The sequence below is a fragment of the Molossus molossus genome, unplaced genomic scaffold (assembly GCF_014108415.1).
Source record: "Molossus molossus isolate mMolMol1 unplaced genomic scaffold, mMolMol1.p scaffold_m16_p_9, whole genome shotgun sequence".
Lineage (NCBI taxonomy): Eukaryota > Metazoa > Chordata > Mammalia > Chiroptera > Molossidae > Molossus > Molossus molossus.
Genome location: NW_023425403.1, coordinates 101,627,583 through 101,643,646, shown reverse-complemented (window position 1 = coordinate 101,643,646; position 16,064 = coordinate 101,627,583). Strand labels below are relative to the sequence as shown.

Genomic DNA, 16,064 nt, shown 5'->3' with positions numbered 1-16,064 from the left:
AATGTAAACTGTAATTGAAAAAATAAAATAAGAGTTTTCTGAGGTCTAAACAAAACTGGTATGCATCAAGAGTTTCAGAGGACATTCCTCTAGGAGCCGTCGTTCTTCATCTCTTCTTGGCCCAAGGAACGTTCCCAACAGCAGGCCAGTGACAGAGAAAAATGAAGGAAATGAAGAGTCATTAACCACACAAAGTGTCCTGAAGAGCCATTCCAGTGTCCTTTATCTCCACCTCCCAAGGACATTGGGACGGTCTTGCATGGACAAGTGACAAATGTCCATTAAATCCATGAAGATGCTGAAAAAATGTTACTGAGAAAAGTTTGTGTTAAGCATTACTTTAACTGAAGTTAATATCCTCTCCTGGCAAGGATGGCCAGTGTGAGGTGATGTGAGGTTAGGACAGTCGGATCTGTGGTTGGATGGAGCCTAGCTCTGTTCTGAGTATGCACAAATTAGAGTATAGATCCTCAAAGGAGGGTTTTCCAGATGGATAGAAAGAGTCAAGCAAGTAGTAGCCCAACTCTGGAATGAACCTGTGTCGTTGACTGGATTGTGACACTTATTAGCCTCTATAGGGTGTTCAGCAGCAGTGACACTCCCTGTCAGGTAGTTGTGAGGGAGCTGAAAACCTGGGCAGGTACTAGAAAGAAATGTTCATACTTCCTCCCATGGTGTGTGCCTTTATGGCGTCTACCCTTTCACAACGGAAACATCTGTAAACTAAGTTATACTGAATATTTCATTCATGTGTCTTCTTCCCCATCATTCGGATCCTTCCTTTGTGGCAGTCACATGATTGCCTTGGCCTTTCCCAGGCCAATAGAGGAAGATCCTCCGACTCCCCCAAAACTACACAATGGTGGTGGTGACCAGCTGAATCTCCCTTTGAAACAGTCCTACATCATGAGGGAGAAATTAGCAAGATGAGAGGAAAGGTTGTCTCACTTGCTCTGCTTCCTCCTCTGCCTACCCCTGTCCCTGAGGGAGGTTCCCCAAATTTGAGTGACAGAGCAACTGACCACGGGCTCAAGTTCCTATGTATTGTCTCGTTGTGTACCTAACTCTAGTATTTGTCAATAAAAGTCTGTGGCTGCTTATAATACACCCTTATATACATCCTACTGCTAAAGATATAAATGCCCTTACAGGAAAATAGGTAATTTGAAGACTGACTCTATATATTTTTTTCTGTTACCATTTAGCATTTTTTTTATTGTTTTTGTTACAGATGTTTCTCCTATTTCCCCACAGACACCCTCCTCCCTATCCTGCCCTCCACCAAGCATTGTCTGTGTGCATATAAGTTTTTTGGTTTTTCTCATCCCTCCCCCCCATCCCTCTCCTCTGAGGTTTGTCAGTCTGAACCATACTCCTTTCTAAGTCTGTGGGTCTGTTTTGATCATCAGCTTTTTCTGTTCATTATATATCACAAATAAATGAGATCATGTGATATTTATCTTTCTCTGATTGGCTTATATTGCTTAGCATATTACTCTCCAGGACTCTCCAAATCATCTCAAAGGATACGAGATCTTTCTTTCTTACAGATGCATAATGTTACATTGTGTATATGTACCATAGCTTTGTTATCCACTCATCTACTTATGGACACTTGGGCTGCTTCCAGATCTTAGCAACTATAAATAGTGCTGCTATGAACATAGGGGTACATATTCTTTCTGATTGGTGTTTCAGGCTTCTCAGGATAAATTTCTAGAAGTGGGATCACTGGGTCAAATGACCGTTCTATTTTTAATTTTTTGAGGAAACACCATATTGTTTTCCATAGTGGCTGCACCAGTCTGCATTCCCACCAGCAGTGTACTAGAGTCCCCTTTTCTCCACACCCTCGCCAACACTTGTTGTTTGCTGATTTGTTGATGGCAGCCATTCTGACAGGTGTGAGGTGATATCTCATAGTCATTTTTATTTGCATTTCTCTGATGATTAGTGATGTTGAACATTTTTTTCATATGTCTCTTGGCCATTTGTATGTCCTGTTTGGAGAGGTGTCTATTCAGCTCCTCTGCCCATTTTTTAATTGGGTTCTTTGTCTTCCTTGTGTTGAGTTGTATGAGCACTCTCTATATATTGGAAATTAACCCCTTATCTGATATATCATTGGCAATGATGTTCTCCCATACAGTGGGTTGCCTTTCCATTTTGATGGTTGTTTCTTTTGCTATGAAGAAACTTTTTAGTTTGATGTAGTCCCATGAATTAATTTTTTCCTTTCTCTTGCCTTAGGCATTGCATCAGTGAAAATTCTGCTGCATGTGATGTCCGAAATTTTGTTGCCTACATTTTCTTCTAGGATTTTTATAGATTCACGAGTCACATTTAAGTCTTTTATCCATTTTGAGTTTATTCTTGTGTATGGTGTAAGCTGGTGGTCTAGTTTCATTTTTTGCATGTAGCTGTCCAATTTTCTATGTACAATATCATGTCATCTGAAAATAATGACAGTTTCAATTCCTCCTTTCCAATTTGGATCCCTTTTATTTTTCCTTCCTGTCTGATTGCTGTGGCTAAGTCTTCCAGTACTATGTTAAATAAGAGTGGCAAGAGTGGGAATCCCTGTCTTGTTCCAGTCCTTAAAGGAAATGCTTTTAGTTTTTGCCCATTAAGCATGATGTAGGTTTTTCATATATGGCCTATATTATGTCGAGATAGGATCTTTCTATTCTCACATTGCTGAGTGTTTTTGTCAGAATTGGGTGCTGGATTTTGTCAAATGCTTTTTCAGCATCTATTGATATGATCATATGGTTTTTGTTTATGTGGTGTATCACATTTATTGATTTGCGAATATTGTACAAGCCTTGCATCCCTAGCATGAATCCCACTTAGTCATGGTGAATAATTTTTTTAATGTATTGCTGGATCCAATTTGCTAATATTTTGTTAAGGATTTTAGCATATATGTTCATCAGGGATATTGGCCTGTAGTTTTCTTTCTTTGTAGTGCCTTTATCTGGTTTTGTAATTAGAATTATGCTGGCCTCATACCACAAGTTTGGAAGTCTTCCTTGTTCTTAAATTTTTTGGAATAGTTTGAGGAGAATGGGTGTTAGTTCTTCTTTGAATGTTTGGTAAAATTACCCTATAAAGCTGTCCAGGCCCAGGCTTTTGTTTGCTGGGAAGTTCTTGATTACACCTTCAATTTTTTAGATGTTATTGGTCTGTTCAAGTTTTCTATTTCTTCCCGGTTCAGTTTTGGGAGACGATGTGTTTCTAGATATTTTTCCATTTCACTTAGATTGTCCAATTTGTTGCCATATAATTGTTCATAGTATTTGTTAACGATCTCTTGTATTACTGTGGTGTCAGTTGTTACCTCTCCTCTTTCATTTCTGATTTTGTTTATTGGATCTCTCTCTTTGTTTCTTGGTGAGTCTAGCTAAGGGTCCATCAATCTTGTTTATCTTTTCAAAGAACCAGCTCTTTGTTTCATTAATCTTTTGAATTGGTTTTTTAGTCTCTATGTTGTTTATTTCTGCTCTGATCTTTACTATTTCCTTCCTTCCATTTGCTCTGGGTTTTTTGTTTGTTTGTTTGTTTGTTTGTTTGTCTTCTAGTTCTTTAATTTGTGAGGTTAGTCAATTAGGAATTTTTCTTGTTTCCTGAGGTAGGTCTATAGTGCTATGAACTTCCCTCTCAGGGCTGCTTTTGCTGCATCCCATAGATTTTGTGTTGTTGTTTGTTCATTTTCATTGGTTTTCAGGAAGTTTTCAATTTCTTTGTTGATCTCCTTGGTAACCCATTCATTGTTTAATAACATGCTAATTAACCTCCGTGTGTTTACCTGCTTTTTTGTGTTTTTGTTGTAAATGATTTTTTATTTTATGCCATTGTAATCTGAGAATATGCTTGATATGATTTCAATCTTCTTGAACTTGTAGAGACTTCGTTTGTGTCCTAACATGTGATCTATCTTTGAGAATGTCCCATGTGCACTTGAGAAGAATGTGAATTATGCAGTTTAGGGGTCTAATTCTCTGTACATATCTATTAAATCCATTTGATCTTGCACATCTTTTAGCATCTCTGTATCCTTGTTAACTTTTTGTCTAGCCTCTAGAGGATCTATCCAGTGATGTCAGCGAGGTGTTGAAGTCCCCTGCTATGATTGTGTTGCTGTCGATTTCTCCTTTGAAGTCCACCAGAAATTTTTTAAATATATTTTGGTGTTCCTATATTGGGTGCATATATGTTTACCAAGGTTATATCTGCCTGTTGGATAGATCTTTTCAATACTATGTAGTGGCCTTCTTTGTCTCTAGTTATGGCCTTCATTTTGAAATCTATTTTATCAGATATGAGTATTGCTACCCCAGCTCTTTTTTCCTTTTCATTTGCTTGAAAGGTTTTTTTCCATCCCTTCACTTTCAACCTATGTGAGTCTTTTGTTGTGAGGTGGGTCTCTTGTGAACAACACATATACAAGTCATGCTTTCTTATCCAATCAGCTACTCTGTCTTTTGATCAGCACATTTAATCCACTTACACTTAAAGTTATTATTGATATGTACTTATTTATTGCCATTTTGTTTATTGTGGTTATATTTTTCTTCCTATTTCTTCTACTAGTAATAGCAGTCCTTTTAACATTTCTTGCAGTGCTGGTTTGGTACTAATATATTCCCATAGCCTTTTTTTCTCTGGGAAGCTCTTTACTTCACCTTGTATTTCGAATGATAGCCTTGCTGGGTAGAGTAGTCTTGGATTCAGATCCTTGTTTTTCATGACCTTGATTACTTCATGCCATTCCCTTGTTTCCTGTGTTTCTGTGCAGAAGTCAGCTGATAGCCTTATGGGGGTTCCTTTGTAGGTAACCTGTTGCTTATCTCTTGCTGCCTTTAGGATTCTCTCCTTGTATTTAATTTTTGGCCTTTTAATTATTATGTGTCTTGGTGTGGGCCTATTTGGGTTCTTCTTACCTGGGGCTCGCTGTGCTTCTTAAACTTGTATGCCTATTTCCTTCACCAAGTTAGGAAAGTTTTCTGTCACTATTTCTTCAAATATATTCTCTAACCCTTGCTAATTGTCTTCTTCTTTTTCTGGAATTTCTATAATGCCAGTGTTGTTAGTTTTCATATTGTCCCACAATTCTCTTAGGCTGTCCTCCTGTTTTTTTCATTGTGTTTTCTTTTTGGTTCTCTGATTGGGTGATGTTTTCTATCCTGTCTTCTAATTCACTGATGTGATCCTCAGCCTCCTGTACTCTCCTAGTTATTCCTTCCAATGTGTTCTTTATTTCTGCTATGTCATTATATATATATATATATATATATATATATATACACACATATATTTATCTTCACCCAAGGACATTTTTTGTTGTTGTTGTTGTTCAGATAGAGTGGGAGAGAGAGAGAGAGGGAAACATCAATGCGAAAGAGACACATCGAGTGGTTGCCACTCGCACAACCCAATCAGGGCCAGGGACAAACTGCAACTGAGTTACGTGCCCTTAGCGGGAACCAAACCCAGGTCTCTCTGGACCGCAGGCCAACGCTCTAACTGCTGAGCCAAACTGGCCAGGGCTCTCCTATGTCATTCTTCATTTCCACTTGGTTGGTTTTCAGTGCTTCTATATCTCTGCTCATGCTGTTGAGCTTCCTCATGATTATTACTCTGAACTCTCCCTCTGATAGCTTGTTCAATTCCCTTTCATTTATTTCATCTTCTGTCGAATTATCTTGTTCTTTCATTTGGGATTTATTTTTTTGTTTCACCATTTTGGCTCTCTTATTGGGTTTTGGAGCCTGCCCAATTTTCCCTGTGGGTGTTTGTGTTCCACTGGTTGTGGCTCCCTCTACTGGGTTTGGTTGATTGAGGGAGGACCCATCTTAAACACCACTGTCAAGTCTTACTTTTCTGGTTAGATCTGCAAACCCAGGAAAGATTCAGTTATCTTGTAGCTTTTTGCCTGCAGGTTATTAGTCTCGGTTACTTGATGAGCCTTGGGTTGTAGCCCTCAACTGAATTAAAAAAATCTCTCAGTTGTTCAGGGTAATAGGATTTCCAAAGGGTGGGCAGATGCTTGCTGGCTGTTAATGAGCCTCAATTTGAATTTCTCTCCTCTGGCTGGGTGGTATTAAATTCCCGAGGATGGGTTTGTTGCTTCTCCCTGGGGCTCAGGGAAGGGGCTCTTTGAGCAAGATGGCTCCTGCCCTGTGAGGGAATGACTCAGCAGAAAACTCCCACTGCTGTCCCAGCTCTCCAAGCTCTCCAGGCTCCCAAGTCTGTCCACACAGCTCCAGTCCAGTTTACCCTCCCTCTGCCAGAGCCCAAGGTGAGTGGCTGCAGCTCTGTCCCAGCCCTCTGCACTGTGGAGCTGGCTTGGAATTTTAACCCCAAGGGAGCTGCTCACAGCTAAAACAACTGCTGTCCATCGGCTCCCAGCCCATACTCTCATGCCTCTGCAGTTCCTACCAGGCTGGATTTTATGTCATCTTTCTGATTGTGGTTATATTGGTCCTCTCCAGGTGATTTTTGTTGTTTTTTTCCAATAGTTTGTCTTTATTATACTTGTAATTTCAATTTGGTCCCGGGAGATGGTCTGTGTAGCTTCCACTCACTCTGCCACCATTTTTGAATCTCCCTGACTCTGTATTTAATTATATTAAGAAAATATTAAATGTCTGTTTAGAAGTGAGTATGGTATTGTGACGATATTAGAGTTTTGTAAAGTGTGTGTGTGTGTGTGTGTGTGTGTGTGTGTAAAATAAATGATTTAGAGGCCTGGCTGGTGTGGCTCAGTGGTTGAGTGTTGACCCATGCACTAAGAGGTCACTGGTTCGATTCCTAGTCAGGGCACTTGCCCAGAGTGCGGGCCCGATCCCCAGTGGGGGGGCATACAGGAGGCAGCCAATCAATATTCTCTCTCATCCATGTTTCTATCTCTCTCTCCCTCTCCCTTCCTTTCTTTGTAAAATCAATAAAGACAAAAAAATGTTTTAATAAATAAATTACTTAGAGATGAAATTATATGAAGTCTGGGATTCAGTTCAAAATAACATGGGAGAGACTGCAGCCAGCAGGGGTATGAGTAAAATAGAATTGTTCTTAAGTTGGTCATTGTTCAAGTTGGGTGATGGTCTTTTTTTTTAATTATTTTTTTTTTCTTTATTGATTTTAGAGAGAGGAGAGAAGAGGGAGAGAGAAATAGAAACATCGATGAGAGAGAACATTGATTGGCCAGCTCCTGCATGTCTCCCACCGGGGATTGAGCCCACAACTTGGGCATATGCCCAGACCAGGAATCAAACCACAGTACTCTTAGTGCATGGGTCAACACTCAAAAACTGAGCCACACCAACCAGGCAGGGTGATGGTCTTGTTGTGCTATATTTTATTTTGATTTGCCATATACTAAAATTTTTCTATGATAAAAAGCTTTTCAAAAAAGAGTAAATTTATTAAAGTTACTTTAAACTCACATTAGAAAATCATATTTTTCAAAAAACACTTTAAAAATATTAAATGAAATAAGAAAATCTAAAATTGTACATAAGGTACTGTGTATACATATATATTTACACATGCATGTAAATAGAAGACAAAACTACACAAAATGTATATCCCTGGCTGGAAAGAATACATATTAATTTTCTTTATTCATTGTTACTTTTTTGTATTTTTCAAATTTTCTAAAAAGAAAATATGTTTATGAAGTGTGTGCATAGTGTGTCTTTGTAGTGAGATACTAACTGCTTAAGAAATAAGGATGTTTTAGTTAATCCATAGAAGAGATATAAAGAGGAGCATTTTAACAAGTACAATCTCTTTGAAAAATGGATCAAACTACTGAACTCAACATATTAGATGTGTTTGTAAATAAACCAGTGGCATAAAAAAAATTAAAATACAGTAAAATAGAATTATGTTGTTAATGGTGATTATTTCTGGGTGGTGACATTATTGGTCATTTCAAATTTTGTTTCTCTTTCTCTGTATTTTCTTTCATTAATAAGTATAATATGATCAGAAAAATATAGCATAAAATATTAAAGCTAGATTTATTGTACTTATTTATAAGTAAAGGATTATATAGGGCAATATGACATACAAGTATAAGGAACTATATATTATATATAGTCAATATATTATAAATTATTATATTATAATTAATAGTTAACTATATAATATAATTAAATGTTGCAACTACATATTATAGTATATATAATATACCATTACCATATAATAACTAAGTTCGAGAGGAATTTAAATTTTCTTTGAAAGTATATGTTAAGCTTTTAAACAATGTGGATGTAAAGTAATTAAGAGAATTATCAGTCCAGGGGAAGTAATTCCAAGGGAATTTTAAATTGTCACTGCAAGTATGTGTTAAGCTTTTATGTAACATTGATGTGAAACACTTTGCACGGCCACCATTAAGTGTCGATGCTCTTGCCTTCATGTACTCAGTTTCCTAATGATGTTTCATTTTCTGTCCACTTCCAGGTATATCCATGCCAATACCAGTCTTCGGGCTACAGGATGATTCCAAGGTCTTTAAGGAAGGGAGTTGCTTAATTGCTGACGATAACTTTGTCCTGATCGGCTCCTTCGTGTCATTTTTCATCCCCTTAACGATCATGGTGATCACCTACTTTCTAACGATCAAGTCACTCCAGAAGGAAGCTAATTTGTGTGTGAGTGATCTTGGCACACGGGCCAAATTAGCTTCTTTCGGCTTCCTTCCTCAGAGTTCCCAGTCTTCAGAAAAGCTCTTCCAGCGGTCAATCCACAGGGAGCCAGGGTCCTACGGCAGGAGGACTATGCAGTCCATCAGCAATGAGCAGAAGGCTTGCAAGGTGCTGGGCATCGTCTTCTTTCTGTTCGTGGTGATGTGGTGCCCCTTCTTCATCACGAACATAATGGCTGTCATCTGCAAAGAATCCTGCAACGAGGACGTCCTCGGAGCCCTGCTCAACGTGTTCGTGTGGATCGGTTACCTCTCCTCCGCAGTGAACCCGCTGGTGTACACACTGTTCAACAAGACCTACAGGTCAGCCTTTTCGCGGTATATTCAGTGTCAGTACAAGGAAAATAAAAAACCCTTGCAGTTAATTTTAGTGAACACTATCCCAGCCTTGGCCTACAAATCTAGTCAACTACAAAAAGGACGTAAAAAGAATTCAAAGAAAGATGCCAAGACGGCGGGTAAGGACTGCACTATGGTGCCTCTAGGAAAACAAAATTCAGAAGATGCCCCTACAGACAGTATCAGCACAGTAAATGAAAAGGTTAGCTGTGTGTGAGAGACTAGTTGCCATGGCAACCGTGGAGGGCACTGAACAAGTTTTCACCACTGGAAAAAATGAAGAGGAGAGAATAGAGAGACTGGAAAATATTAGGCGGGTCCAGTGGAACCAACAATGGTATCTGATGCCTCGTTTTATTCCATCAGTTAAAAGCAGGGTTAAAGGCCACAAATGTGCACTTCAAACATGTCTGACAGCATTTCAGCTGGGAGCTTTATGATACTTATTTTTAACATTGTAAATGATATGTATTTAAAATAATTAGTTTTTATTGGATAATTATAATGAGGCTACACATAAATCTAAATTAACTTCTGTTTTCAAGTGGAAACCTTGCTATTATGTTGTTAATTGATGGCATGAGTTGGTTACCTACTGCTGTAAATAAAAATAGCTATAATAGTGAAAAGTTGATTGAATACTATGGCCTCTTAAAGAAAAATTCTCTTTAAAACTTACCATGATATGTGTTTGGAACAACAACAGAAATAAGTCACCAAGAACAGTGCTATGAAGTCAGTATTGCTAAGATAATCAAATGAAACACTTGACAACTTTCCCGTCCTGCTTTTGCATAGATGCCATTTTGAAATAATCACGTTGCTGGCGTTTGCTGCATTTCAGGTTAATTCTTCTCAGAAGTGAATAAGATTTTAAGTGTTATTTCATAACTATTGCTGCTTTTCTTCTACCACTTGTGCTTTACTCTGCATTTAAAATGTGACCTTGTTTCGGGTTTGCTCCCCTAGCTGTCCTATCCAAAGGATCATTTAACATTACCAAATACATTTCTGGAAATTGCTTCTCCTCCGCAGCGCCACAGAGGTGGTTGGTGACTCTCCCTGACTGCATTGTGCATGCTGTCTTTGAGCCACCAATATCGATGTAACTGTCAGGACTGAGGAGTAAACTCAGGTTTTTGGCTACCGACAGCAATAGAGTGTTCGGACTTCTCTGTAAGATGCAGACAACTTTCCTATGGCCACCCCTCCATCAGTCAGGCAAACTAATGCTTTCAAAGCAATTGTCTATATTATTTACTGTTCAGCTTTGGTTTCATAATCATCTACGAATATATATTACCTAGGAGGAAATATCCTAGGTACTAAGGGTATGAAAATAATTAAAATAAGATCTTTGCCTTTCAAGAACATGGCCTAATTATAATGATTCTTGTCAAAAATATTAACAAACTTATTTTGAGAATCAATTAAATTTATTTCTTTTTTTACCTGGTTCAGAAAGTGGTGTGTTTCTGAGGGTAGTTTTCTCAATAATTTTCCTGATGCATATCAACCTAACAGGAAAGGGAAAATATCTCTTGAGGTCAAATTTTATACTTAGTTTAGAAATATGTGCTTCAACCTGGACCCAACCTATGACTACCAAAGTTTTGAGGAAAATATTTATTCCACTTCCCTAAAAACTAACTCGTTTATTACCCATTGACACCGAACCCCTTAATTTTTAAAAAGCAGTAATATTATATTTTCTATTGAATGAGAAATAGTTGTTTGCTGTAAGCCATTTGGAAAAAAAAAATTATGGATTTGAAAACTAAAGAACATGGGAGGTGCCACTGTGTCATGTGGAAATGCATTAGGGCTATCATAATTATGTCTGTATAGATACATTAAAAGGTATTTCATTCAAAGCTAGAATTTATGATAAATTGCTAGTATCAAGGTTGTATTTGATCTGAACTACTTTAATGATTATACCATACTAACATAAAAATAAAAGTGTTAAAAAGTCTCTGGTCTTATGCATTTTGCCTTAGTTTATAACTTTGAAAATTTCATTATATATTAGAGATTACAGATTCTACCCATATACTCAATCTTGATCAGAATGAACGAAAATACTGCCTGACAGATGTCTTTTGACTATATATATATATTGCAAATGTGTATGTTTTCCTCCCCATATGTATCTATTCAAGTGTATATAATAGAGAAACATATATCTGCATATATGTACAGACCTGTTCTCATGCACTTTATTTGATATTTATACATTTATATGGAGGAAAAGTAAGAGTCATTAATGGAAACACTTAGTATGTACATATGTGTGCATGTTTATGTCATTTTGATTTTAATGTGAATTCATGTTCTAATGTTTCTATGACTTTCCATTGCTGTCAAAGCAGATTAAAATGTAATAAGTATCAGTTCTTTAAATAAACTGGAAGTTGACCTAATTTTATGGGAAGACTGTAACACAATTCTATGATGATTGGGAAAACAATGGTCTTCCAATATAGTTGATTGATCTTAAATAAAATGATACCTTCTACCCTGGCCGGTTTGGCTTGGTGATGACAGTCGGCTGCAGACCAAGCAGTCTGGGATTTGATTCGGCCAAGGGCGCGTACCACACTTGAAGTTCATCGCCAGACAGGGTCCTGTGGGAGAAGCCAATCAATGTGTCTCTTGCATTGATGTTTCTCTCTCGCTCTCGCTCTCGCTCTCGCTCTCTCTCCCTCTCCCTCTATCTGAAGATAAATGGGAAAATGTCCTCAGGTGAGGATTAAAAAAATAAAAAGAAAGATACCTTCCGGCCCTTTGTTCTGACTACTAAGGCTTTTTAAATACACCTCTCACCCCAGTAAAACGCAGTCCTTGAATGATTAATGGAGCTCTACTTTAAAAACTCAGTCCTAGTCAATACTATTTAAATAGAGTGACCAACCTTAAGTTGGATAGTATATTATTCTATATTTCAAGAAAGATTAAATAACATAATTAGGGAAAACTCAGTTTAAAACATACTTAATCGCTTAGCCACAGCGCCATCTCGTGGTCATTTTTTAAAGTGCTGCCATAGCCAAATGGAACTAAGTTACTGTGCTGCTTTGGCAAAGGGTGCTTCTCCCATTTGTGCATCAATGAAACATATTTATAAAGTGTTAAATTATTCTGTGTCATATGTAATAAAAAGTTAAGATTATTTTATGTAATTATTTTAATCAAATCTAAAAGATTTCAAGAATGAATAATTGTAAATAAAGTATACTAAAAAATTAATGCAATTTTATGAGTCCATAGTTGTGTCTACTGAAGACAGTTGCTCAAAACCTTCCAGGTTGGGAACTCCAAGTACCACTGAAATACTTTGAGAGCACAAAGCCTGTGTTTCTGGAGCTCAGTCACAGAGCTAGGACCCACCTGGCTGAGATAGAGCCTATGATCTAGTTTCCATTTATCTTCAGCAGATAAACGTTCCATGTTTGATCACTATGTCTGGATCCACAAGGCCTAGGAAGACAGACAACCAGCTGCTGCTGTGCCCACAGACAGGCACACATGCACCTGTGAATACATTTGCACAGGTGTACCCTAAGACATGCTCAGTGTATTCACACTCACATTTTCACAAGAGCTAGTTTCAAGAATTAAAGTAAATCAAGAAGACACTGTATCATTGAATAAACTGGAACGTTGCCCTCATGGGTCATTTCACCTTTAAATATAGGAAAATTCTATGAACTAGGAATAGTAGGTTCTTTTTTATGTGTTTTTGCTCTATGTAGTAATTACCCGCCATGTCCAGACATTAAGCTGGTTGCTTGCTTGCTTCACCTGACAGAACCCTCACATCAAGTCCACAAGGTAGCTATTGTTATTCCCTCTCTTCCACAGATGAAGAAGCTGAGATTCAGGGCACTTAGTAACATGCCCAAGGTCACACAGCCGGCAAGAAATGCGGCAAGTCCAGGCCTGGGTTACCTGACTCTGAACCATAACTGTCTTCCTACGCAGGCCAGGAGAGGAGAAGGAGCCTGGGTTCAGAATCCACGCGTGCCCGTCCCTTTCTTCGCTGTCCTGCTCGCTGGTTCGTAAACCTGGACAAGTCGCTTAATAACTCTGTGCCTTGATTTTATTGTCACTGTTCTGGCTAACAAAGTCACTTAAATGAGATCATGGTTATGACCAAGCTTGTTAACTTGTAAAACACTCTGCAAATGTTACAAATGTGTTATTAAAAACAAAAATATCTATATATTATTAGCCATCAGAGCAAATTCTAGACAAAAATTATGAGATAGGCAATATTATTATCCAACAGAGTCTACTATCCTCTTTGTGGATGCTTTTCATTTCTAAAAACGTTTGTTTCTGCTCTGTCCTTGCTGTGATGTAGAGTTCCTTTCCTGGGTCCTTTTTTCTTCTGCTTCCATCAAAACATATTGATTTTATGTCCCATTCCCTCAGGTTTCTTCTCTGCTGGAGCACGAATAAGTAATTCAAGCTGATAAATCATTGTCTATGACTGAGATCCCTATAGCTGTTCGCCACAATGATAATCCCAAAGGCAAAACTTTTAGGCACCAGGGAGGCAAGTGAGAAAGAGATTTGGGGGCTTGAAGTGTTCTCCTGGTATGGTGCAAATAATCCACAGGGAAAAAAATCAAGTACCTCAGACACTACATAATTTATATAATCTTTTAGAATTTAACATTGAATTTTAGTTTACAATAATAATGATTTTGAAAGAAATATCTGTGGATTTTATTCTAAACTGAGAATATTAATAATAATGTTCTAAGCTCTTAGTAATAATAATATTACTAAGCTCTTTCTCAAGTTTTATAGACTATGGATATTTGCCCCAGTAAATATGCAATAAGACAAAACTTCTTTGTTAATTTTTTTATTATTTTTGCAGGTGCCTTGCAAAAACCAATGGTTTCCCTGTTTTCCCTCAATGGTATACACACCGATCCTAGTGCTCTTCCACCTTTTTGATGCTTAACATCAGGGTGTCTACCTGAGCCAGCACATCAGGGACGCTGTCAGGCCAGCTGGCGCCTCGGGTTGCTGTGAGCACGCATCACAGCAGACGACTGAGGCAGGAATCCTGGGTCTCGGCCACTGCGCTGTCCTGCCCGGACAAGGCAAAGTCTCTTCTCCCTCAAACTCAGTAATCTTTGTGGGGTCTCTAGGTCTATGCTTATCTGCATGTTAAGGAATCCAGTCAATCATATGAACAAAGACACAGCTTCATGTGGAAAGAATATTCGGGAACTCAACAACGCTCACATTCTCTTAAATTCTTTAGATGGATCGCAAATAAATGAGAGCTTTCACTTTCATATGGGAATCTTAAGAGGAAAAAAAAATGTTAATGACCTGAGCAGTTTCTTCCATATGAGACCAAGAGTCAGGTGTGGATATAAGTGATCCCCACAGTAGCATCGCGCTGCTGGCCTCTCTTTGGCACAGTTGGGCTGGCTGCTCTGTTGAAGCGCCCGGGCTTCCTGAGAGTAAGTACTCTCCCTGTCCCCTGAGTCAAGTCCCTGAGCCGAGCTAGATTTCGAATTCGAAATAGTGATTTGTTGAAAGTCTTAAATCTTACCTTTTCTTATTATTATTAATTAATTTGTGTTACAGATGTTCCTCCTTTTTCCCCCACTGATTCCCCCCTCCCCCTCCCTCCCTGCCCTTTCCCCAGTTTGTTGTCCATGTCCACTGTTCATGCATACATGCATATAACTTCTGTGGATTATCTCTCCCCCACCACCCCCCTCTTTAGGGGATTGTCAGTCTGTACCCCACTTCCACGTCTGTGGGACTACCCCATTCCTCAGACTGTTATGTTCATTATATTCCACAAATAAGTGAGATCATATGAAACTTGTCTTTCTCTGTTTGGCTTGTTTCACTTAGGATGATACTTTCCAGGTCCCTCCATGTAGTCTCAAAGGATAAGAGATCTTTCTTTCTTACAGCTGCATAGTACTCCATTGTATACATGTACCACTGCTTTTTGATCCATTCATCTACTGATGGACACTTGGGCTGTTTCCAGATCTTAGCGATTGTAAATAGTGCTGCTACAAACATGGGGGTACATATATTCTTTCGAATTGGTGTTTTAGGCTTCTTAGGGTATATTCCTAGAAGTGGGATCACAGGGTCAAACAGAAATTCAATTTTTAATTTTTTGAGGTAACACCATATTGTTTTCCAAAGTGGCTGCACCAGTCTGCATTCCCACCAGCAGTGCACTAGAGTCCCCTTTTCTCCACACCCTCGCCAACACTTGTTGTTTGATGATTTGTTGATGGCGGCCATTCGGACAGGTGTGAGGTGATACCTCATTGTTGTTTTAATTTGCATCTCTCTGATGATTAGTGATGATGAGTTCATATGGAACCAAAAAAAGGCCTCAAATAGCCACAGCAATCTTGAAAAGGAAGAACAAAGTAGGTGGGATCACAAAACCAGATTTCAGGTTATACTACAAAGCCACTGTAATCAAAACAGCCTGGTACTGGCACAAGAACAGGCATATAGACCAGTGGAACAGAACAGAGAACCCAGAAATGGACCCAAGGCAATATGCTCAATTAATATTTGACAAAGGTGGCAAGAGCATACAGTGGCGTAAGGACAGCCTCTTTAATAAAAGGTGCTGGGAAAATTGGACAGCTACTTGCAGAAAAATGAAACTAGACCATCAACTTACACCCTACACGAGAATAAACTCAAAATGGATAAAAGACTTAAATGTAACTCATGAATCCATAAAAATCCTAGAAGAGACTGTAGGCAACAAAATTTCAGACATCATACGCAGCAGAATTTTTACTGACACATCACCTAAGGCAATAGAAACAAAGAAGAAAATGAACACATAGGACGACATCAAACTCAAAAGCTTCTGCACAGCAAAAGATACAATCATCAAAACGGAAAGGCAACCCACTGTATGGGAGAGCATAATTGCCAATGATATATCAGATAAGGGGTTAATTTGCAATACATATAGAGTGCTCATACA

General features: G+C 38.4%; 1 protein-coding gene across 4 annotated transcripts in view; it reads left to right on the top strand.

Moving 5' to 3' along the window:
- Nucleotides 1-13,234, top strand: part of HTR2A (5-hydroxytryptamine receptor 2A) — a 112,236-nt gene extending 99,002 nt beyond the window's left edge. The window contains exons 4-5 of one of the 4 annotated variants that reach the window (XM_036250011.1): nucleotides 8,473-9,019; nucleotides 13,040-13,234. In XM_036250011.1, the coding sequence (XP_036105904.1) occupies nucleotides 8,473-9,019; nucleotides 13,040-13,139 (647 nt within the window). In that variant the 3' untranslated portion in view covers nucleotides 13,140-13,234. Of the gene's footprint in view, nucleotides 1-8,472; nucleotides 9,624-12,919 lie in introns of those variants that run through there. The other 3 variants (XM_036250012.1, XM_036250010.1, XM_036250013.1) reach the window with 3 other exon arrangements.
- Nucleotides 13,235-16,064: the final 2,830 nt, after the last annotated feature.